Source organism: Trachemys scripta, chromosome 2, assembly GCF_013100865.1.
Source record: "Trachemys scripta elegans isolate TJP31775 chromosome 2, CAS_Tse_1.0, whole genome shotgun sequence".
Taxonomy (NCBI): Eukaryota; Metazoa; Chordata; order Testudines; family Emydidae; genus Trachemys; species Trachemys scripta.
The window spans coordinates 144,458,601-144,482,365 of record NC_048299.1 but is presented as its reverse complement, the minus strand read 5'-3'; the positions used below and the strand labels follow the sequence as shown (position 1 = coordinate 144,482,365).

At 44.0% G+C, this 23,765-nt stretch overlaps 1 protein-coding gene across 1 annotated transcript in view; it reads right to left on the bottom strand.

The window, feature by feature from the left end:
• Nucleotides 1-23,765, bottom strand: part of TACR1 (tachykinin receptor 1) — a 97,018-nt gene that overhangs the window by 52,685 nt on the left and 20,568 nt on the right. The window contains exon 2 of the mRNA XM_034761737.1: nucleotides 1,635-1,829. Coding sequence (XP_034617628.1) covers nucleotides 1,635-1,829 — 195 coding nt within the window. The remainder of the gene's footprint in view (nucleotides 1-1,634; nucleotides 1,830-23,765) is intronic.

Below are 23,765 nucleotides of genomic sequence, written 5' to 3'. Positions count from 1 at the left end.
AGTTACCTAGGGACCTTATGCTGAACAGTTCCTTAATCCACAAATGCAATCAATGAGAACCTTCCTCACTCTGAATAGCACGTTACCCATGAGTTATCAGAATCTGGCCACCAATAATCCACGTTGGTTTTATTTATTTTTGTTTTTATATCCATTTAGTTGGTTGTTCTTCCCAAGATGATCATATAAATTAAATTGTAGAAAATTAATCAAAAAATTTCCAACAGAATTTTTCCATTGGAAAATGTTGCTTTGTCTAAATGTTCTGTGGGAATGCGTCCATTCCAATTAAAATTTTGTTTAGGGGAAAAAAATCTAAATGAAGCATACAGAACATTTTGATCTCAGCTAAATGGAACATTTTGATTTTTTCATTTTGAAACAACATTTGTTTCAAAAGGTATTTTTATAATATAATGTAAAATAATATAACATTCCAAAAAATCTAAATAAAAATGACATTTTTCAATTAACCTGAAACAGTTTTTAAAAAATCATTTCATGGATTCTTTGAAATTTGAGGCCTCATTCTGAATCACAACAAAAGCACATTTCAAAAGTGGGGAATTTCTCTGCAAAATGGAAATTTACAGTTCCTGCATAGGACTACTGAATTGCAGATTGGTGCAATGAGCCAAATTTATCTTTGGTGTAGCTCTGGAATTAGAGCATGGATAACTGTGGCCCAATTAGTTCAACTGGGATAAAATACATTACCAGCAACAGCATCTTGTCATGATCAGCAAATGAGACTTTCTTTTGCGGACAAGCTTGGTCAATATTTGTATGGAAGGCCTTCAGAGAAAACCAACCTATTGTTCTGTACTGACCTCATTTCCCTCCCTCCTATTCAACTGCCTAAGAATGGGTCCATGAGAGAGGACATTTAAAAGTTCTTGACCTTAAGTGCCTGTACCTTGTCTGAAAGAGATATTAAGTCTATTGTTGTATAAAGTAAACATACAATGGATGCAATACCATGGGATTTCTTAGGGTTTACTTACATCCTTTCTAGAATTAAAAAAAGAAAATGGGTAACTACTTGTACACTTATATGCTGGGTTGTAAATGGAATTGGAGGCTTGTGTTATATCAGAGGCTGTATGGTCCAGTGGTTAAGTCAATAGAGGCAGAGTCAAGAGACCTGAGTTTTGTTCATGGCTCCATCATTCTGCCTTCGGGGCAAGTCCCCTCAGTTCTCTGTGCCGGTTTCCTCAACTGGTGATAATGATAACCTCCTTTATGTGTTCTGAGATTCTCAAGTAAAGGAAGAGCTACAATGTATACGGGCTAAAATATTGCCATGATACTGAATCTTGCTTCAGGGGCTCAGCAGACTTAGGAGCAGGAAGACATTTTCATCATGGAAAATAATAGTGGGAATATTTGTATGGGAAGGTAGGAACCCTCCCCCAGCACTGTGTAGGTGGCATGCATTGAAATCAGATGGGTTTATCCCCCTCAACCAAATGTCCGGTGATTGCCAGGAGCCTGCACCCCTTTCCATCTCTCCCCACCTGCTTCTGTGTCTGTATATTTCACATTGTTTTTTCCCTCTGTGGAATGCATCCTCTCTATACTGTGTAGCCTCCCTCTCTGCCTTGCTTTTCACTGTAGGAAAAGGAAAGACTCACGTTTTTTCATACGCCCTGGTGTCATACTCTGGCCAGTCCACCAGACACACCACCCTGTTGGGAAGCTCTGCTGTCATCGAGTAATAACCCTGCGGGAACGCCAGCAATAAAGCCAGGAACCAAATAACGGTGACAACCACCTTGGTGGCTGTGGCTGACAATCTGGGTTGCAATGGATGGATAATAGCCATGTACCTGTAACATAGAGAGAGAGAAGGGCTTTAAAAATGTAGCCGTGTAATATGGGACATAAAAGACATGGATTCTTATTTAATGAGACTAAAATAGTAAAGAATCTTCTCCATGGATTACAGGTAGCAGAATCTGGCAGAACAAGAATAGCTGAGATCCGTTTATTTTGTAATGATCTCTACTCATGGGGTTTGAACCCATGACCTGCAGCATTAAAGCACTATTTGAGCTAAAATACTATCTCTGTTAGCCTCTATATGGACCAAGCAGGGAGGGAGGGAGGATGCAATACACATGTTAGACACCCCCATAATACAACCCCCCCACCACCAAAAGAGTACTGCTTGTTTGATAGTGATTTGGTGGCATAAAGTTGGTGGTTTCTCAATTAACTGGTGTTTTCTCACGTCTTTTTTTTTTTTCAAACTCCTCCTTTAATAGCTTTTTACCATTTTGGGGAGGCTCTTTCCCACGGAAGTGCATAGAGCTTGATTTCCCTTTCTAGTTCTAGCCAGTTTGGGATGAAGAATGATTTGCAGAAGTTCTTTGCATAATTTTGAGTGAGGAATAAATGTGACAACCACTGCAACACAGTCGGAACAGAGGCGACATTCAACAAATGGTGCACCCAGCACTACATCTGGCAGCTGTTTGGTGACTAGTACAAAGTGATTGCTTAATCCAGTTCCTAACATGTCATATAGTTATCTTTCCAACTGGCACTAATGAGTAAACTCAGCAGAGAGACAAAGGGATGAATCTGTAGGTACTTTAAGACCCCCATCAATGTAGTATTGGAGCACCTAATAATTTCTATCCACACTGCAACTCTGTGAGGTAGGGATATGTTGTTATCCCCATTGTACAGATAGTGAACTGAGGCACAGAGATACCATAGTGAGAAGGAGCCAGATTTTAAAAGGTATTTAGGCCCCTAACTCCCATTGAAATCAATGGCAGTGAGGTAATTAAATCCCTTTAACAAGCCTGACCTAGGGCATGATTCAATTGGGGATTGGTCCTGCTTTGAGCAGGGGGTTGGACTAGATACCTCCTGAGATCTCTTCCAACCCTGAGATTCTAGTAGGAAGACTATGGCAAAGCTGGGAATTGAACCAACGTAGTCTGAGTTATAGCCTGTCGCCTTAACCACTGGACCATCCTTCCTTTTCAAATGCCCCCCTGGGAATAGGAATGGGGTAACTGTCTCAGCCCTTCCTGTGGCTGCAATTCATAGGCAAGGGTTACAGATATCACTGACAATTTTCAGGTGTCTCCCAGGGTATATAAGTAATAATCACATGGTTTTCCTTGGAGGATTCATGCTGCAAGGAGTTTAGGGGGGAAATAGGCTGAGTGCTGCTGATCTGACTGTTTTAATTGTTCATTTCCCTTACTTCCTTAGTCATTGTGAGTATATCATTACATGCCATTTATGTTATCATATAGTGCTAATTCCTTTTCCTGACTTCAGGTATTCCATTTTTTTCAAACCCGAACCTCAGTGCATCTGATACTTTCGCCATACAAAAAGAGGGGTTATTTTGTGCCTAATCCCATAGTAATAATTTGTGTCTGCTGAGCTGGTCAAGCATGTGTTCACGTTAAATGTGGTACTAAATTGCCGCCATTCTGTGTCTGAAAACCTCTGTTACTTGAATGTATATTTTGTAATCAACATTAATACCTCTAGGCAGGTTGCAATTTCCCAGAGTTTTGTTCCAGGGACTTGCTGATTATTTATTTTTTCTTTAGAATAAAGCCAAATAGGAGGAAAGGGGGAAAATCTATATATCTCATAGATGTTTTTGGTGGTTTTCTTTACATAATTACAATAATAAATGATTTCATAAGAGCTCAAAAAGCAGGGATAATATGCGAAAGGGCTTATCACTGATAAAGATAAATAATATTGAAGGAAAAAATAGTGTTGCTGCTAGCTGCCCTGAAGTAGCAGATGCTGATGCCTTGCAGGCTGGCTTCCTGTTAGAGGAGAAATCAGTGATGCAGTGTCTGGGTGTATTGTTAATGCAACTGTTTGTTTATGCAATATACACAGGTCCTTGAACAGAAGTAGTCACAAACAGCATGCAGGCAATCCTTTTTTCAGGAATCTCAGCCAAAACTCTAATGCCCACGTCCTCGGGGCAAGAATTGACTCTAGTTAGCGAGATTAAGGCAGAGAGCAACTTCTCTGTCTGTTTGCCACAGCTCCCTTGAAATGGAACATCACCACAAAACAACAGTGCAACATTTCTTCAAAGGCTGATCAGTGCACATAGGCTAAGGGAAATATTGTGTAAAACTGTGTGTAATGGTGCCACTGGTGATACCAGCCATAACAGGAAATATTGTATATTGTGGATATTACTGTGAAGTCTTATAGAGCAGTCATTCTCAGCCTTTCCAGACTACTGTATCTCTTTCAGGAGTCTGGTTTTTGTCTTGTGAACCCCAAGTTTCACCTCACTTAAAAACTACTTGCTTACAAAACCAGACATAAAAATACAAGTATCACAGCACACTATTACTGAAAAATTGCTGACTTTCTCATTTTTACCATATAATTAGAATATTTATTTTCCAATTGATTTATTTGATACTTACATTTCAGTGTATAGTATATAGAGCAGTATAAACAAGTCATTGTATGAAATTTTAATGTGTACTGACTTTGCCAGTACTTTTTATGTAGCTGCTTGCTGTAAAACTAGATATATCTAAATGAGTTGATATACCCCCGGAAGACCTCTGTATACCCCCAGGGGTACACATACCACTGGCTGAGAACCACTTTTATAGAAGGTGAATGTCTAAAATGAGAGTGCTGGGTTGAAGGGGGATCTTTTAGGTCACATGATCTGTTTTCTCAAATGCAATGAAAAAGGTAAAGCTTCAGTTATGTGTTGCAAAACGAGAAAGCTCTGGGAAAGGAAAAGGTCGCATTAAGGCTGGAATGGGGCTTAGGAGACTCGGATTCAAATCCTGGCTCCGCCGCAGATTCCCCATGTGATCTTGGGTAAATCACTTAACTTCTCTGTGTCTTAGTTTCTCATCCATGAAAAAGAGAAAAAAAATGTCCTGTCTATTTAGATTGTAATCTCTTTGGGGCATAGACTATCTCTTGTAAATGTTAGTCCACTGCCCAGCAGTTATGCCTGGTCTTGGTTAGTGATATTGTAATACAACTAACTAACTGTAATACATAAGGCAGGGTGTTTTTACTGTGACAAAAACAGAGGGTGAAATTCCTTTCTAAAATCTGATTTTGCAACGTAGTTGCTAGCCAGCCATTTTGGAAGAGTTAATTGGGCATGGCAAAAAATCCCTCTTGCCTCAAGTGCTTGGGGAAAATGTCATTTTCTGGTCCAAGGAAAGTGACTCTTGGTTTCAGCATGTATACTGGTGCATATGTCATCTCATACTTGGAGAATGAAAGACACATGCAGAGGAGTCTCACCATCTGTACATGCAGTAACTCTGTGCTCTGCCAGATTTCTGCTTCCTGCCACTTCACTTGCCTACAAGTAAAAGTAGCTCTCTTATATCACAAGTCAAATGTAAATATTTCTGTAGCTCAGCATGGGCTTTTAACCCCTCCCAGAATAAAACAGGAGATAGGCACAGTCTCTATTTTCTGTATTATGCACCCTGAGTTGCCTTGAATCTCTCTAGCTACTAAACAGCCTCAGGAGAAGCCACTGTCTCCATAGGAATTCATGAGTTATGCTGAAGGAACAGGCTGATCAATGTAAAACAAGAAGTTATTAAACAAAACACGTCTTGTGTTAAATGGAGGAAAGAGAAACTCTCCCTTTCCTCCCAGACCGGAAATGTTTCTCTTGTTTACTGGTCGGAGACTCAACTTCTGCATCCCAAGCTGAGCCAAACTCCCCTCTTCTCCAGTAGCGCTGCCCCAACAGCTGCAATGGAATCGCAGCAGCATAACCAAGAGGAAAACTTGGCCCTTTCTATTCAACGCTTCAATGACGCCTTGGGCAAAGTTATTTTCTATTGTTGTTCTGGCCATTTTAAGGCTATGATGTTTATCTCTTTCCCCCCCACCGCCCATCCCCCGTTCTCCTTTGTTTTTGGTTTTCCTCCCTATGGGATTGGGATGTAGAATAGCTTAAGTTTCAAGGTTTCCTTTTCTTTATTCTGCCCCCGTGTTCATGCCTCACATGCACTCCCAGGCCGTATGTGGCTGCATCTGTATTACTATCTATTATTTGTATCACAGCTCCTAGAAGCCCCGATCATGGACCTGGGCTCCATTGTGCTAGATGTTGTGTTCAGTGTTGTGTAAACACAGAACAAAGACAGCCCCTGCCCCAAGGAGCTTACAATACTGTCCTTGTCTCTCTGCGGACTGGATGTGTTCGCCTCCAAAGCCCTTGTTCAACATTTAAGTTTCCCAAAGCAGGGAGGAGGAGGTGTCAGAGGGAAACAAGAAGCACTCCAAGAAGAGAGAAACAAGACCTCCTTGATGGTCCATGAACTCCCCTGTAAAATGGACCTGGCAGCATTTGACAGCAGAGGTAGGCTCAAGCCATAACACTTGGATCCAGACTTTGACCGCCTCCAAATTTGGAGGCGGATTCAGATCTGGAGTTTGGGGTCAGGCCTTTCTGAAGATAGGGGCCATTCTTCACCCTCTGTGTATGAAGGCAAGTTCTGATGCAAATGCCTCCCTTCCCTCCCCCCCACATCCAAAAAATTGGATCTAGGAGTTTGCTTTGAGCTCACCTTGAGTTTTCAGAAATGGCTCAAAACATTAGTGCTTACTATATGGTTGCTACCACTTAAGGTTGCTATTACCGCAGGGGGCTGTCGTGTTTTAATGGACTGAAATGAGCTGTGACCCCACTGCATGGTAGCACATGCCACGTCTGAGATGGCTTAGCACTGGTCTCCTTTGTAAACATATTTAGGGTTTGACGCTGCAAGGTCCTGAGCACATCTGTTAGGTGCTGAGCACCCTCAACTCCCACTGAGGATAGAGAATTGAGGGCAGTCAGTGTCCTATAAGAACAGTCCACACCTTTCAAGACTCAGGTCCCGAGACAAAATTCTGTGTTTATGAAAATGAATCCGAGACAGCTCGGAAGGGTAAAGAATCCCATCACAGAGGAGGAATCATGGGAAGGGGATTACACTGGAATTATTCACAGCTGCAGAAATACAGGCACAGCAACGTGGAGCTTTTTGTAATAAATTCCCTGCATTACTATGTGGTCTGTCAACCCTACTACTGCTGATCCTACCCCCAAAGCTGCCAGCCAGAGCTGAATTCTTCCAGCCCATCAGCTCACAAATACTCCGAGCTGCTGCATTTGGTGTTTGCTGGGCAGGAGTTGAGTTTTCTTTTGCAAAATTAAAATGGACAATGTATTGCCCTTCCACGAGAAATTGACCCTCAGTGGCGGGAAAAATAAAGAGAGAGATTTATGTAGAAACATGCAGGAGACACACTTTGCCAGCTATGTATCTCTGCCCACGGGTATCACAAAGCCTTATCAGTCTCTCACAGTTTATCCAGCCTGATAATTATCCATCTGAAGTCTCGGTCAGCCATTTGGTACCTGAATTCAAATCTAGTTCTAAAGATGCAAGTAGATGGGGCTTCCAGGGCTGCCCTGGGGAGAATATTTAACAATCTAATGAATCTCACTGGGAAGGAATTTTTCCACCTACACAGCTGAAATTTGCCTTTTCTTATTTTCACCTCATTATTCCTAGCTTTGTTTGCTGGGGCCACTCCAAAAGAATTCCTCTTCCTTCTGGTGCCTTTTGAATTCTTGTTGATCATTATGTCCCTCTGTCATTAGCCAGCCAAGCTATGCTATACGTTATTCCCACTCTTTGTTGGGGCCATTGATTCAGAGTGTCTCAGTATTTATGGCACCAGTTTGAGACAATGGAGGCTTGATTTGAAAGAGGACCGAACTCCCATAATCCCACCTGAAGTTGACAGGAGCTACCCAGGGCCGGTGCAAGGAAGTTTCGTGCCCTAGGCGAAACTTCCACCTTGCACCCCCCACCAGTCCTGCGGCAGCTCCCCACCCCCTCCTCCACCCTGAGGCGCCCCCCCCACCCGGGAGCCGTGCGGCGGCTCCCCACCCCAGCTCACCTCTGCTCCGCCTCCTCCCCAAGCACGCCGCCCCCGCTCTAATTCTCCTCCCCTCCAAGGCTTGCGGCACCAAACAGCTGATTGGTGCCGCAAGCCTGGGAGGCGGGAGAAGTGGAGCGGCGACCTTGCGCTCAGGGAGGGGGCGTAGCAAAGTTGAGCTGGGGTGGGGAGCTGCCGCACGGCTCCCCGGGCCAGGGGGGTGGGGAGCTGCCGCGGGGGTGGGGTGCCTCAGGGCGGGGGGGAGAGCTGCTGCAGGGCTCCCTATCCCAGCTCACCTCTGCTACACCCCCTCCCCGAGCACGCCGCCCCCGCTGGCAATGACAATAATTGCATGGAGTGGCGGCTGCACTGGGAGGGGGAGTCTGAGCCGCACGTGTCAGCGCACCGCCGGCAGCCCAGCCCAGAAATGCTGTAAAAAAAAATTGGGGGCACCGCTTTTTGGCGCCCCCAAATCGTGGCGCCCTAGGCAACTGCCTAGTTTGCCTTAATAGTAGCACCGGCCCTGGAGCTACCGGTTCTCAGCACCTCTGAAAATCAGGCCTGTGGTTGATCAAACTGGACACCTAAAATTGAGGCAGCCAAAATCAATGGCCACTTTTGAAAATTTGGACCCTAGGACTCTGTTTTCAGCCACATGGGGGAGAGGAGGTATTTTTTAAGGCACTGTAAACAAGTTGGCCAGCACCTGAGTGTCCCCTCATGACTGGGGTGCCTCTGCCTTGCCCCACTTTTTATTTTCCCTCTTCTAGGCCCTTTTAACCAGACTTCACATGTTGCTCATCCAAACAACGCCCTTACTGGGGTCTGGGTTGACTCAAATGAAACAAACTCCAGAGGGAAAACTCAGGCCTAACAATCTGTTCCAGGGCCTGGCTCTTACCTCAGAGCCTGGGTGAGAGGAAAAGTCTCTTTATCAGTTCCTAAGAGGTGACCTGCTTTGGGGTTGGGCTTGCAGCAGCCCTGCTCAGCGCTGATTACTCCCTCACAGATTTGCTGGAGTCAGCACCTCTCAAGAACTGCTTCAGCTCCCTTTATAAGGAGCCAGCTGCTCAAGGTTCCTTCCCTGCGCCATATGTTTCTGGCTGGCTCATACAGCAAGCCAGCTCCAGGCTTCGAGTCTCCTGCAGGCAGCTCCCTCACTCTTTCTGCGCTCTTAGAATTAGGGGCCTAACTCCCCTTGACTTCCAATGTGAGTTAGGCACCTGGCTTATCTATGCCTGGGCACCTAAAGTTGGGTACTCAGTGGCCTGATTTGGAAAGATGGCGAGCATCTTCAGCTTCAATATGACCTGCAGATCCCTCAGCACTTTTGGAAAATCATAACATTGGTCTGCAAGTAAGCTCCTGGGTCATTGAGTTCAGTCCCTGCTATCACAGGCAACCCCACCATTCTATCCCCCTCATAAACTTATCAAGTTCCATCTACCTTAAGGAAGAGATTTTTCTAAAAACATCCAAGTGATTCACCATCACAAATACCATTGACAGTCAATGGGACTGGTGCTTCGGAATCACAGAGGCGCTTCAAGAAACTTCCCACCCTTTAGCGCCGACTTTGTCAAAAGTGTCCCTGGACTTGGTTGCCCCAGCTTGCAGTTGCATGACATGAGATGCATTAAAAGGGCCAGATTTGAGAATGGATGCTCAGCATTTCTGAAAATTGGGCCCCTTTTAAGGCCTTTGGAGTTGGCAGACAAGAATGAAGGTGCCTGGAATCCTTAGTTGCTTTTGAAAATTTAGGACTTGAGTCCCAGATCCTCAAAGGGAATTTAGGCTCCTGATTTCCATTGAAATGTGGTTACCTACATACTTTTGGCTTTCAAGCCAAAAAATTTGAACATTGGGTGCCAAAATATAGGCACTTAAGTGACCTGATTTTCAAAGATGTTGAGCACCTGCAATTTTCATAGATTCCAGGAACACAAGGGACCATTATGATCATCTAGTCTGACCTCCTCCATAACACAGGCCAGAGAACTTCCTAAGATAATTTCTAGAGCAAAAGTTCCTATTGATTTTTTTTTTAATGCAAGAGAAGGATATTCAGCCCCTCTGAAGGTGAGACTTTCTTCATTTAGGTGCCCAGCTATGGATTTATTGTGGATTCATCCAAGTATGAAAATTTTGGCTTGGAGTTTGAAAATTGGGCATTTACTTCCCTTACTCAGTGCTCAAGTGCAACTTTAAAGGATTTGAAGTCATGACATAAAGCAGACCCATTGTTTGCTGGGCTATGCAGTTTCATTCGTTAATAGCTGATTGCAATCAGATGTAACTAACCATGTTTACATCTCAAATCGAATTTCTGGCAACACGCTCTAGAGAACTTTCCTCCTCAATTAAAATGCTTCGCAGCTGTGAAAACCTTCCAGATGATGAAATGGGCAAATAATTGTCATTATGATTAAATAAAATCCAGCCAAATAGCCAAGAGATCCCTTTAATTGTCATCTATTTGTCTATGTCACTGGCTGCTGTAGTGCTCCTGATGGCGGCAAGACACCGGAATAAATGTGGCAAGTCATACAGAGGAGGAAAAGACACAAAGAGAGTGTGAGAGACAGAGGGAAAAGAGAGCGTGGGGGAAAAAGATAATTCTGCAATACCACATAGGCATACTGATGAGGAAAAGCAATACAGGCAGGAGAAAGCATGATTAGGGGATAGCCTCGGGACTTAGGAGACCCCAGGTTCAACTCCTTGCTCTGGGCAAGGACCTTAGGCCGTCACTCAGGGCTGGCCTACGCTAGAAAGTTAGGTCCACCTAGCTGCGTCACTCCAGGGTGTGAAAATTCACATCCTTCAGAGATATAGTTAAACCAACCTAAGCCTCAATATAGACAGCACTAGGTCAATGGAAAATTTTTTCCTGGGGCCGGTTTTGTTCAACATCTTTATTAATAATCTGGATGATGGGATGGCTTGCACTCTCAGCAAGTTCACAGATGACACTAAGTTGGGGGGAGAGGTAGATACGCTGGAGGGTAGTGATAGGGTCCAGAGTGACCTAGACTAATTGGAGGATTGGGCCAAAAGAAAGCTGATGAGGTTCAATAAGGACCAGTGCAGAGTCCTGCACTTAGGACGGAAGAATTGCATGCACTGCTACAGCTGGAGACTGACTGGCTAAGCAGCAGTTCTGCAGAAAAGGACCTGAGGATTACAGTGGATGAGAAGCTGGATGAGAGTCAATAGTATGCCCTTCTTGCCAAGAAGGCTAACGACATATTGGGCTGCATTAGTAGAAGCATTGCCAGCAGATCGAGGGAAGTGATTATTCCCCTCTATTCAGTACTGGTGAGGCCACATCTGGAGTATTGTGTCCAGTTTTGGGCCCCCCACTACAGAAAGGATGTGGACAAACTGGAGAGAGTCCAGCGGAGGGCAATGAAAATGATCAGGGGGCTGGGGCACATGACCTACGTGGAGAGGCTGAGGGAACTGGGGTTGTTTAGTCTGCAGAAGAGAAGAGTGAGGGGGGATTTGATAGCAGCCTTCAACTACCTAAAGGGAGGTTCCAAAGGGGATGGAGCTCAGCTGTTCTCAGTGGTGGCAGATGACAGAACAAGGAGCAATGGTCTCAAGTTGCAGTCGGGGAGGTCTAGGTTAGATATTAGGAAACACTATTTCACTAGGAGTGGGGGATGAAGCACTGGAATGGGTTTCCTAGGGAGGTGGTGGAATCTCCATCCTTAGGGCCTGGCTTGACAAAGGCCTGGCTGGGATGGTTTAGTTGGTCTTAGACCTGCTTTGAGCAGGGGATTGGACAAGATGACCTCCTGATGTCTCTTCCAATCCTGATATTGTATGATTCTATGATCAACCTAGCTACCATCTTTTGGAGAGGTGAATTTACTATAGCAACAAGAACCCCAGCGGCACAGTTGTACCACTGTAATGTTTCTGGTGTGGACATTCCCTTAGGCTCCTACGGCCTAAGTCTTGTGGCCTGTCAATGGGACTTAGACAGCTGGGAGCCTAAGGGCCAGGTTTTCAAAGGTATTTAAACACCCAAGATGCAGGTATGTGCTTAGGAGGACTTATGCTGCTGCCTAAGCAGGTAAGAAAGCCAAACCTGCTTAGGTGAGTTTGAAAATCCCACCAGGCACCTTCCTGTACCTTTAGGCACCTAAATACCTTAGAAAACCTGGCCCTAAGTCACTTTTGAAAATGGGATTTAGGAGCCTACGTCAGTCAGGTGTTTTTTTTTTTTTACTCTTAGTGTCTCTGGGCCTCAACAACCCATCGGAAAGAAAATTTAGATATTTCCCTGCACATGGGTGTTGAGCGTATAAATACAATAAAAGGCTTAGGAGGTGCTCCAATACTATGGTAATGGGGGCCATGAAAGCATTTCAGTTAGATGGAAATGTCTAAAGATATGATGAGAAAAAATTATACCACTATTTCATATTAAAGTATCTTGTAATTATATAAATAACTGTATCACTATGCAGAGAATAATGATATAATCATCACAACCGCCTCTTTTTTTCCCTTCTTGACATGAACATGTGACGAGAAATACAATGTCATCTTGCAACCTCCTTAACTCCACGATAAGAGTGTAGAACCAGGGCTGTCAGCTCGCTTGCGTTTGTGAGAGAAAAGTATCACATTCTCCCTGCCAGTTTCACAGCTGGCCACTCCCTGCCCATGCACCAGACATTCTGGCAAGTTCTGGAGCAGGACTATTGAATTTAGTAGTCAGTGAACTCATTCCTAGAGAATTGTATCTCAGAGGTAGAATTCTAGAGGGCAGCTCACAACTTCTAGAGATTAAATTCTACAGTGTTTAAATATAAATGTTTATAGAAACATATTGGGAGGGGGTATATAGCTTCTTCTGAAGCGCTCACCTGCTCTTATGTATAAGGATATGTCTGTACTGTAATCAGGGGTGTGTTTCACAGCTGGAGTAGACATACTTGAGCTAGCTTTAATCTAACTAACTCGGGGACTGATAGCACAGGCTAGTTCCTTGAGTGATTACCCAGGGTTCCAGGCTGCCGCAGCTTCGCTGCTCTAGGACCAGAGCTAAAGAGATTAAAGTTACCTCAGCTATAAGAACAGGAGTACTTGTGGCACCTTAGAGACTAACAAATTTATTAGAGCATAAGCTTTCGTGGACTACAGCCCACTTCTTCGGATGCATACAGAGTGGAATAAATATTGAGGAGATATATATACACACATACAGAGAGCATAAACAGGTGGGAGTTGTCTTACCAACTCTGAGAGGCCAATTAAGTAAGAGAAAAAAAACTTTTGAAGTGATACCTCAGCTATGGCAGTTTGAGCTGTAATCTCAGGGTGCCTTGTACCCTTAGAATTAGGTATTTGATTCTCACCTGGGCAGGTCCTTGCAATACAGTGTGTGTGATATGCACAGCCCTTTCTCATCTTCTCGCCTAGATTCTCCTCACACCTCATTAACCCCATTGACTTCAGTGGAGCTACTCCTGATTTACACCAATGTGAGTGGGAGGTAAACCAGGCTTTTCTCTGTTTCTGTATGAAAACCGTTGAACATGCCAGTATTTTTTTTTTCTGCAGCACTATGGGTCTGAAGCAAAACCCCAGAGCTGGACACTCCTGAACTACAGGAAGGGAATCCAGGCTTTTATGGGTTAGGCCCATCTCTATACAGTAGTTTCCATCTGTGTGTATCTGAATGGGAATTTCCTGTCTCCTAGCCTTGCTTCTCCTTCATCTCAGCTCTGCCTTGCATAGTGCAGTTAGCAGTTCCTTCTCTTTACCAACTTTTCCCAAGCCAGGATTTAGGGAAGACCCTGTTCGGTGAAATTAGGTAGCACAAGCTCTTACTCTGGGAGTTACAGACCCAGAAAGAACCACATGGTTGGTCTGCGTCCAGCAGCCTCAATGAAGAATCCCTCTGTGTATTCATAGCAAACTGCATCTGTCTCTTCTCTGACCCAAGGGACACGACCCAGAGCAGTACTAATCCTGTGCTTGCAGCTCGTTGCCGTGGAATGTGCAATAGATAGGTACATATAGATATTCACACCCTGAGTTGCCAAGAAACAGCAATTCAACATCAACACAGTTCCTGGGTATGTTCCGAGTGGTGTTTGTTCTTATGATTATTTCTGATTTTCAGTGTTTACTTTTGGAACACGATGGCTCTTTTTTTTTTTTCCCTTGGAATCAAAATTGGGTTTTATTGGTATTTTCAAAAATTAGTTTTTCTGGACTTCTGTTAAATCTTGTATCAGAGGGGTAGCCGGTTAGTCTTTATCCACAAAAACAATTAGGAGTCCGGTGGCACCTTAAAGACTAACAGATTTATTTGGGCATAAGCTTTCGTGGATAAAAAACCCACTTCTTCAGATGCATAAGCTTTTGTGGGTTAAAAAACCACTTCTGCATCTGAAGAAGTGGGTTTTTTATCCACGAAAGCTTATGCCCAAATAAATCTGTTAGTCTTTAAGGTGCCACCGGACTCCTCATTGTTTTTGTTAAATCTCAGTCTCTCTTGCACCTCTTTCTCCCAGGGATGAGATTGCAGAAAAGCCACCACCTATCTCAAATAATTTTCAGCACTCCACAAATGCTAAATTTTTTTTTTTTAAGTAAAAACTTCTTTTCCAACACTTTTCTGCTTTGGGGGTTTACTGAGCTTAACCAAAATATATTTCAGGGAGAAAAACGCGAACTGGAGGTGTCATGTTGGGGCTCAGAGCAGGGAATTCCGGAGCATTCTATCCCAGTTCTGCCATGGACTGACTGGCTTTGTATGCAGTTTGGTTATCGCCATGGCGGTCCCAGGATAGTAGAGAGACAAGGTGGCTGAGGTGATATCTTTTATTGGACCAGCTTCTGTTGGAGCGAGAGAAAAGCTTTCGAGCTACACAGAGTTCTTCCTCAGGTCTGGGAAAGGTACTCAGAGTGTCACAGCTAACGACAAGGTCAAACAGATCATTTAGCATAAGTAATTAAGGCAGAGGTTTTCAAACGGTGGGGTCTGCCCTCCTATGGGGGCACGGAGGAATGTTTGGGGGTGGGGTCGTTGAGCTGCAATACCAGGTGGATCGGGCTCAGGGAGGGAGTACCATCTCCACCACTAGGAGTCAGTGTCCACATCCACCATGGCCACATTGATTTCCGCTTCTGGCAGCCTCCTCCCCCAATAAGTGTCGCACGCGCCTTCCCCCACCCTGAAAGCCTGAGGGGGGAGGGGCAGGTATTGTGTTTGTTTTTGTCTGGGTTGGGGGGCTCAACCAAAAATTGTAACTCAAAGCGGGGCCTCCGCTCAAAAAGTTTGAAAACCGTGGTTCTAGGGGATGACCTCTTGTAACTCACTTCCCTGACACATGGTTCAGTTTCTTCTTCTTTAAAATGGGGATAAAACACCACAGGAAGGGCGTTCTCAGACCCTACAACACAAGATGCTAATTATTAATGTTGTTAGTGTTCAGATCCTATATCTTACAGTAGTGACATCATGGCTTCTGTCTATGGCTGTGATCTCTTGGCAAGGAGAATCTTAAATAAGCCCCTCAGTATGATTCTTTATTAGAGCTGGTCAAAAAACTGACATTTCAATGAGAGTTGAAAAATGCAGACAAAGTTTTCAAGAAAAAAGCCAACTCTCTTCTGCACTAACTGCTTTCCCTCTCCCTTGTCCCATTTTGTTCTCATCTGTTGTTTAACACATCATACAGGAAGGGATTAACGGGACTAGAACGAACGTTTTATTCCCTCCTTTTCCACAGCCTTGCCCAGATTTCACTTCTCCTTGAGCCATTTACCTTCGCGTTTACACCTGCCTGAGCTCGCTCTGGCTGTGGTGACTCAATAGAACCATCTAATAATATTTAGTGCTGCTATCGTGCATTTTGTTCAAGGGCCTCACAGAAAATATTAAGCCTCAGAACACCCTTTAAGGTAGGTGCTGCTATGCCCATTTTACTGAATGGCTAACTGAGGAACAGTGGAGTTGGGTGACTTGCCCAGTGCTGTACAATGACTCAGGGGATTGAAATTCAGGACTCCTGACTCCCAGACAACCTGATTTAATCACTGAGACCACACTTCCTCCCAAAGCAAGGATAGAACCCAAAACATTGTCTCCCTGTCTTTTTGGCTCTAAAACACTAGATGAGACTCTCCCTCTCTATGGCAAAGTGTTCACTCCCAGAGGAGGGTTATTTATATAGTACCAGCCATCTGATAAAGCATCTAACATGTGTAGGAAAACAAGGACCCTGCTCCAAAGAGTGGTGAGTGGGGATCGGACTTGAGGCCAGCTGTGAGGGAGTGAGGCTTGGCACCAAACACGGGCTGGGACTCCCATCTCTTTGCTTTAACAAAGCACTCTGAGCTGCAGGAGCTAAGGTAGGATGTCTAGGCTGCATGAGGCATGGAGGGCGCACATCCTATTGTACAAAATCAGTTGTATGGGCTCCGCCATAACTAGCACCATCCCTGGTTTGGCCAATACCAGCCGCTTTGAAGAAAGATGCAAGATACTCTGCAATAGGCAGTTTAGAATAACTTGGCCCCAAAGAAAGTTTCCTCCTGACCCCCGGTAGTTAGAGGTTGACATATGCCCTGAAGCATGAGGGTTTGTACCCTTTCTGTAACTTGTATGTGAAATTTTTGTTAATGTTCACCCTTCGCGAATGAACAGAGGGTTGTTTGGGGGCAGAGTTCACCTGAAAAGCTCCTTCCTGCACAGTTGATGGTTTGTTTTTCCAGAGGCTCCCCTGGGAGGAGGGACATTAATTTTAAATTTATTTTCAAGTCCAGCTGACATGAAAACATCTGATTCAAAGGGAAAAGAGAGACCAATTTTCCCCGCCATCTAAAGATTAGATGTCAGATAACTGATTGTGGCATGTACTGAAACCAAATCAATGTCAATAATTTATTACTGGGGGAAAATAACACGTCAATTGCAATTTTGCTTTAAAAAAATCTCTGCAGCTTTTTTTTAAAATGAGCAAGTTTCCATTAAAATGGAAATTAGATTTCACAGGCAGGGTACAGCACATCTGTGGTGTGCAGGACTTGGGTGGATAGATATGACCTGATGGCAAGTGCAGGAAAGCAAAAAGGAGGTTGAAGCAGTTAGGGCAGATTCAGAAGGACAGCCTTGTGGGAAAGGCACTGGATGGAATTCAGAGTGGGTATGTCTACACAGCATTTTGGAGGGAGCCTCTGAAGCCCATCTCCCTCCCTAGGTTTCAGAGCACATGCCCTAACTTCAAATCGCTGGCTACACAGCTTTTTATGGAGCACCAGCATGAGTCCTGTTAAACCGTCTGTCTGTCCACCAGTCTGGAAGGCTCACTCCAAAATAGTGTAGACAAACCTTTAGGGGTTCTGTGACTCAGTTTCCCCATCTATAAAATGTGTTCCAGGTGCATAGGAGGGTGGTGAACGTGACTGTTAATGGTTGTGAGGTGCTCAGATACTGTGCTGGTGATGGCCATAAATATCTAGACAAACAGTAAAAGAAAGAATAAGTCACAGCCAGATCCTGCATTTCACTTGTCCGCACAAAGGAGGAGGAGGAAGTCATATGGTAAAGGCACAGGCCTGAGTGATCTGAGTGCTGGCTCTGCTACAGACTATCAGCATGTTACAGGGCTTGTTTTCCAACATGTTGAGCATCCCCAGCACTCACTGCGTTCAATGGGAGTTGGGGGTACTCAGCAACTCTGGAAAACAGGCCATTAATCCCCGCGCATGTCCTCAGTTACTCCACTGTAAAATGAGGCTAAGCACACCTCCCCGGGGGCGAATGTGAGGTCTGAAGGCACCAGTGCCCCAGCCCGCTATGGAAGTCAACAAGATTGCTTCCTTGCTGGTGTGAACGCAAGGGACCACAAAGGTGTTTGTGTGTGAAAAGCACAGCACTAGCCTAGCAGACTTTGAGAAAGGGCTGCTGCTCAGGGGAGGATAAAAGGATACGGAGCATTTCACCTGTTGCTCCCCAATCTGAATCCAGCCCAGGTTTGTATCTGGAGGAAGCTTGGTGTTCTGTGGTAAGATAGATTCATAATGGGCGTGTAGGGTTCAGCATTGTAATGCCTAACTCCTAGGTGCCCTGCTGGCCAGTGGAATTCATGACCTCAAGTTAGGAGCCCAGACTCCTTCTGAATCTAGCCCTTAGTGGGTTCCCTCCAGTTCTCAGTGAACACGTGACCTCGGAGTGACCTACTGAGAGAGGGGAGAGTAGGGAGGCTGAAATACCCTCACCCCAAGAGAGGGGAGTCACTCCAAGTCAGAGAAGAGAGATAAAGGGGTGTGAGGCTCCTCAGTTGACAAACTCTAGGACGGAGCTTGTGGGAGCCAGGATATAGGCCTCTCCGTGAACAGGTCCACAGCCGTCCAACTTGCTTCCAATGGAGATGGGTCTCAGCCTGAGCCTTCCTACATGGAGAGCACATGGCAAGAGGGGGCTTTGCTGTTGTGCACAAAACAGCATTTAAACATTATTCACAAGGCTGGGTTTATGATGGAAGTCAAGCCATGATCAAAGACAGAAACCAGAATTTAAACTGAACCAGCCCTTTTATTGAGCTCAACAATACAAGTTCCAGTCTCTGGTAAGGAAGAATATTATTTAATAAGGAGGCTAATGATTCTACTTTTAGTTCATGTCCCAGCCCAGTAAATTCTGTGTGCACAGCCCTGTTGGTTTGCTCTAAGAGACTGCCCTATTAAAGGGATGTACAGTTGAGACTCTTTGTTACGTATTCCAATGATTTCCTTAGTTTCACCTTAAGGGAAGAGAACCTGTCAGCGGGTAAAACACTATGTTCAGTCAGGCTTGTTTAAAAACCAACATACACCTTTGTGCAGCACTGTTTGGTTTAGGTAAATCTGCAGAGTGTGGTACCAGGATACTGAGCTCCCTGTGTGCCCTGAGGATGCTGTACTTTTAGTAGAGAGGGTTTTGCTCTATTCGGCATATTGCTCTAAAAGCAGCTGGGACGGGAGAAAAATCAGTGTAGCATGGTCCTCTCTCAGTATAGTTATGGGGAAGGCTCCTGCATCTGTTGTATTAGCATGAATATTTCAACCCCTCTCTGCAAACCACACTAGCAGTTGAACTCTACATGACTTCCCAAAATCCCCTGTGAAACCTGTGTTACTAGTTATACTCTCTTCCTGTTGCATGAGAAGTTACCTGCTCTGTGCAGGGCTGGTGTCTTCTCTCACTTACAGCAATGTAAATCGATTCACCCCTGCCTTCCCCCTTGAGGAGCTGTTTCCACCTGTACAAAGTGAGATGTAAAATGCTACCCTCCATGTGAGTGGAGAATTCTGATTCAGGAGCAGTTCACATCCATTTTGCTACACGTTGGGCGAGACAGGTGTAAATCAGTCTCACTAACTTCAGTGGAGTTACTGAATCTACAGCAGTTTCAGAGCAAAATCAGCCCCCCAAGGCTTTTTCTACAAGGTTGCTTGGGAACCCTCTTGAACAATAATTAGAGCTGGGCAAAATCTTTTGGACTAAACTTTTTTCCTCCTCCCTGAAAATGCAGTTTTGGGTCGACTGAAGCATTTCACAAATTTGTGTTGAATTCATTGAATTATTTTGGTCAGGAAATCCAGCTCCCTCTCCCTAAAAAAATCTAAATATTTAATTGATCTTTTTAAACAAAGCATTTACATTTGTTGATACTTTTCATTTTGAAAGGTACTTCAATTTCATTAAAAAAAATTTAGAGTGGGGAAAAAAAAAGTGAGAACAAAATGTTTTGTTTTACCTGAAGTTAAATTTTTTTCACCTTTTTTGGTTTTCTGAAAAATTCCAAAACTTTTCATTTCAGGTCGACCCTGAATTTTCTTTCCTGATTTTTTTCGGTTTGGCCGGTGAACTGAAAAAATCAGATAGCTATTCACACAGCTCTGTCAATAACACCCTGAACCCTGCTCACCTCAAAGACATTACAGGAGTATGTTTCACAGCTGTGTCAGTCTCTGCTCATCCCATCCTATGACCGAACCATGAAAGGAGCAAGCAGCTCAAGACAAATTCTGCAGCACATCAGCTTCTTTGCTAACCGTTTCCTCCTCTGCCAAACATCCCCTGTCTCCACTGGAAGTTCCCAGGTACTTGCTGGCATTTGGCTGAGGGCGAAATCTCATCCCAAAGGCTGCCAATGATGTATGGTGTGTGATTGGAAATTCAGTTGTTTTCTCTGGGAATGTTACCAGCCACAGATGGGGGAAGAGAGATGCTGTGAATCCAGAACCAAAACAGCATATTTGAAAACTGCTTATTATAGTCTGTCTTGGCTGTGTCTCCCTTGACTGTACTTAATATTTGCTTTGGCAACTAAACAGAGAGAAAGGGTGCATGTCACGGGGTGGGGATTGTATGTTTTTCTTCAACCGCGTGTGGAAAATTACATCTCATCCTCTCTTTCAATACAAAAGGACAAAATCTGAGCTGTTTTCATTCTAATTGCTATCAACTGGCACTGTATTTATACAGGGTGTTGTTGAAATTCGTTATATTCAAAATGCTATATTCACAAGCCCCAAAATCAGATGGTCTGAGTAATGATTATATCAAAGTAAAGAGAGAAAATGTTTATTATGGTGTAAAGTTCATTTATCTCAGTTATACCAGATGGGTCAAGAAAAATTCAAGACCTGCCCACAATTCTGATCAGTTTTGGTTGGCCATATTCCTGGAGGTTTGATCACACGACACCTTTAATTAAAGATTAATCTTTAATTTCTGGAGACTCCAGGACAATCCTGGAAGGGTGGTAACCCTACTGTTTACCTAGGGTGAAATTCCTCCTGTGCAGAGAACCAGTGCACAGCCTATACACTACTAAAGCATGACTTTAAAAAGCTTAGCAAGAATCCTGTACTCTAATCCAGAGGAATGGCTACCTAGCAGTTCACAAGCTGATGTTCCCACTATCTGGCCATCAGCATCCTGGCTGGAGTCTGCTGCACAGAAATCCATCCTCACATAGAGACATGCACAGGAGCTAGCTGCAGCCAGAGTGGATTCACCTATGTCTGCCATATTAAATTGGACTGGACTGACACTAGGTGCACAACCTATCAGACCAGATATTTTCCTGCTTTAAAAAGAATTATGTCAGCAATACTGTTTTCCATTATTGAAATATTTTATTGGGGGTTTTTTTTCAGTTGTTACCATGATGATAAAATATTCCTGGAGTATCCAGACAGCTGAGAGTACATTTGGTTATTAAATAAAAATAAAGTTCAGGGTAGTATAGTTATGTATTCCTTGCGTCTAGAAATCAAGAGCATTCCTGGATAACTAACAGAAGGCAGTTATCTTCACCCCTATGGAGGCAAGATGAATCTAACAATAAAATCTTCATTTATGAAGCATCTTTCATCCCAAAGGCTCCTGAAGTGCTTCATACACTAATACACATGCTATATATAAAGGATGATTGCACCAACCATTGAAATACAGCAGCTGTTTAGCAGCATACGGCAACAATGCACAACAGTTTAGGACAGGAAACAAAGAAGAATGTTGTATCCAACTAAAACTCAAGGGGGAATTTCAGTTCAGTGGGATGCCATTGCCCCAAAATGGAATTTGGACTGAAACAGGGAGATGAACAACAATAACCTTGCATGCCTGCACACACAAAAAAGGTGTTATAAATAAGACTAGGTATTGTGGTTATTATGGGATTGGACTGCAAGCAGTTGTAGGTTTTATCTGAAAGACCGCCAGCAGCACAGAGCCCCCTTAACACCATGCTAGGGGAATGGTTCATTTCTGTTATAGAAACAAGAGAGCTGCCAACTGAAGTAAATAAAAGGTTCATGAGTAAAGTCCTATGAAAGAGCAGCACATCAAGGACCCGTAGAAATCAAGACAGAAGACTAAGGGCTGGTTTCTTATCTTAGTTATGTAGGTGTAAACCAGGGTCTGTCAACACTGTATGCTCCTTACGGCAGTGTGTAGAGTACGTACACAGCAGGTATTTATACCTAGCACAGATATTTATACCTAGCACAGTGTAGACGATGAGACACTGCTTAGGTAAGTAAAGCCATGAACCTATGGGTATGTATGCTGCACGGCTCACTACGCACCCAAGCAGTGCCTCCCCGGTCTGCCCTCCTATTTTTAGCAGGGTCTCCCTGCTGCCAGAGCCTTTCACTGTCATGCCTCAATTTCCCCTCTATGTAAAATGGGCCCAATGATACTTATTCCCTTCTTGGCAAAATTCTTTGACATTAATGGGTGATAAGTGCTACGTTATTTATTCAGCAAATACTTGTGATACCCATAAAACCAGTGCACTATAAGGGAGTTTTTTTCTTTTGATCCTGAATAAGGAAATGAATAGTATATCTGAAGCTGTGTGAGCCACCTGCTGCATGGATGTACATCTGGGGGACCACAGAGTCTCCAGTGGAGATGAGAGTTTAAACAGAAGGCAAAGGGAAGCCCTAGTGGCAAGGGGACCGGGACCAGGACACAGACAGCCTGACTGACTTGCAATGGAAAGAAGAACATAAGAACGGCCATACTGGGTCAGACCAAAGGTCCATCCAGCCCAGTATCCTGTCTACCGACAGTGGCCAATGCCAGGTGCCCCAGAAGGAGTGAACCTAACAGGCAATGATTAAGTGATCTCTCTCCTGCCGTCCATCTCCACCCTCTGGCAAACAGAGGCTAGGGACACCATTCCTTACCCATCCTGGCTAATAGCCATTAATGGACTTAACCTCCATGAATGTATCTAGTTCTCTTTTAAATCCTGTTATAGTCCTAGCCTTCACAACCTCCTCAGGCTAGGAATTGCACAGGTTGACTGTGCACTGTGTGAAGTAGAACTTCCTTTTATTTGTTTTAAACCTGCTGCCCATTAATTTCATTTGGTGGCCCCTAGTTCTTATATTATGGGAACAAGTAAATAACTTTTCCTTATTCACTTTCTCCACACCACTCATGATTTTATATACCTCTATCATATCCCGCCTTGCAGAGAAAAGGAAAAGAGCAAAGCTAGTAGAACTTCAGTGTCCTATCATGCTCAGAGGAGTCTTTACTGACCAGCTCTGGGGGAAGGGAGCAAGGAAAGGCTTGAAGTTTGACAAAGCAAAAGTAGGGCCTTCAGAGAAAAGCACAAAGCCAAGTGACGCTATGGCTCATGAGGAAGGGACCAGACAACAAATACTCAGCTGCTACAGCTAGCAACTCCAGTGTCCGAAAGGAGGCAACTGCTAGGTGTAATATATCTTCACCGAAACAGATGTTTAATAGCAAAGCTGACCCCCCTCTAGCCCCTTAATATCCGCTCACCAAATGTCTGGATTATAGCCTAGAAGGATTGCTGACCTCTGTATCCTCTGAACATAACAGTGACAGTGAGGCAAGACACGCCACTGCTTGTTTGTGCATATTGCTTTGACACAGGACAACCCTGCCCCAAGAGAGAGAGAGGACCAGATCTCTAGCTATTGTAAAACAGCATAGCTTCTGTTGTATTGGGTGCTCTACAGACATATAGAAAGTGACAGCCTCTGACCCAAAGAGCTTACAGCAAAGGTTGGCAGCCTTTCAGAAGTGGTGTGCCAAGTCTTCATTTATTCACTTTAATTTAAGGTTTCGCGTGCCAGTAATACATTTTAATGTTTTTAGAAGGTCTCTTTCTATACGTCTATAATATATAACTAAAGTATTGTTGTATGTAAAGTAAATAAGGTTTTTAAAATGTTTAAGAAGCTTCATTTAAAATTAAATTAAAATGCAGAGCTCCCTGGACCGGTGTCCAGGACCTGGGCAGTGTGAGTGCCACTGAAAATCA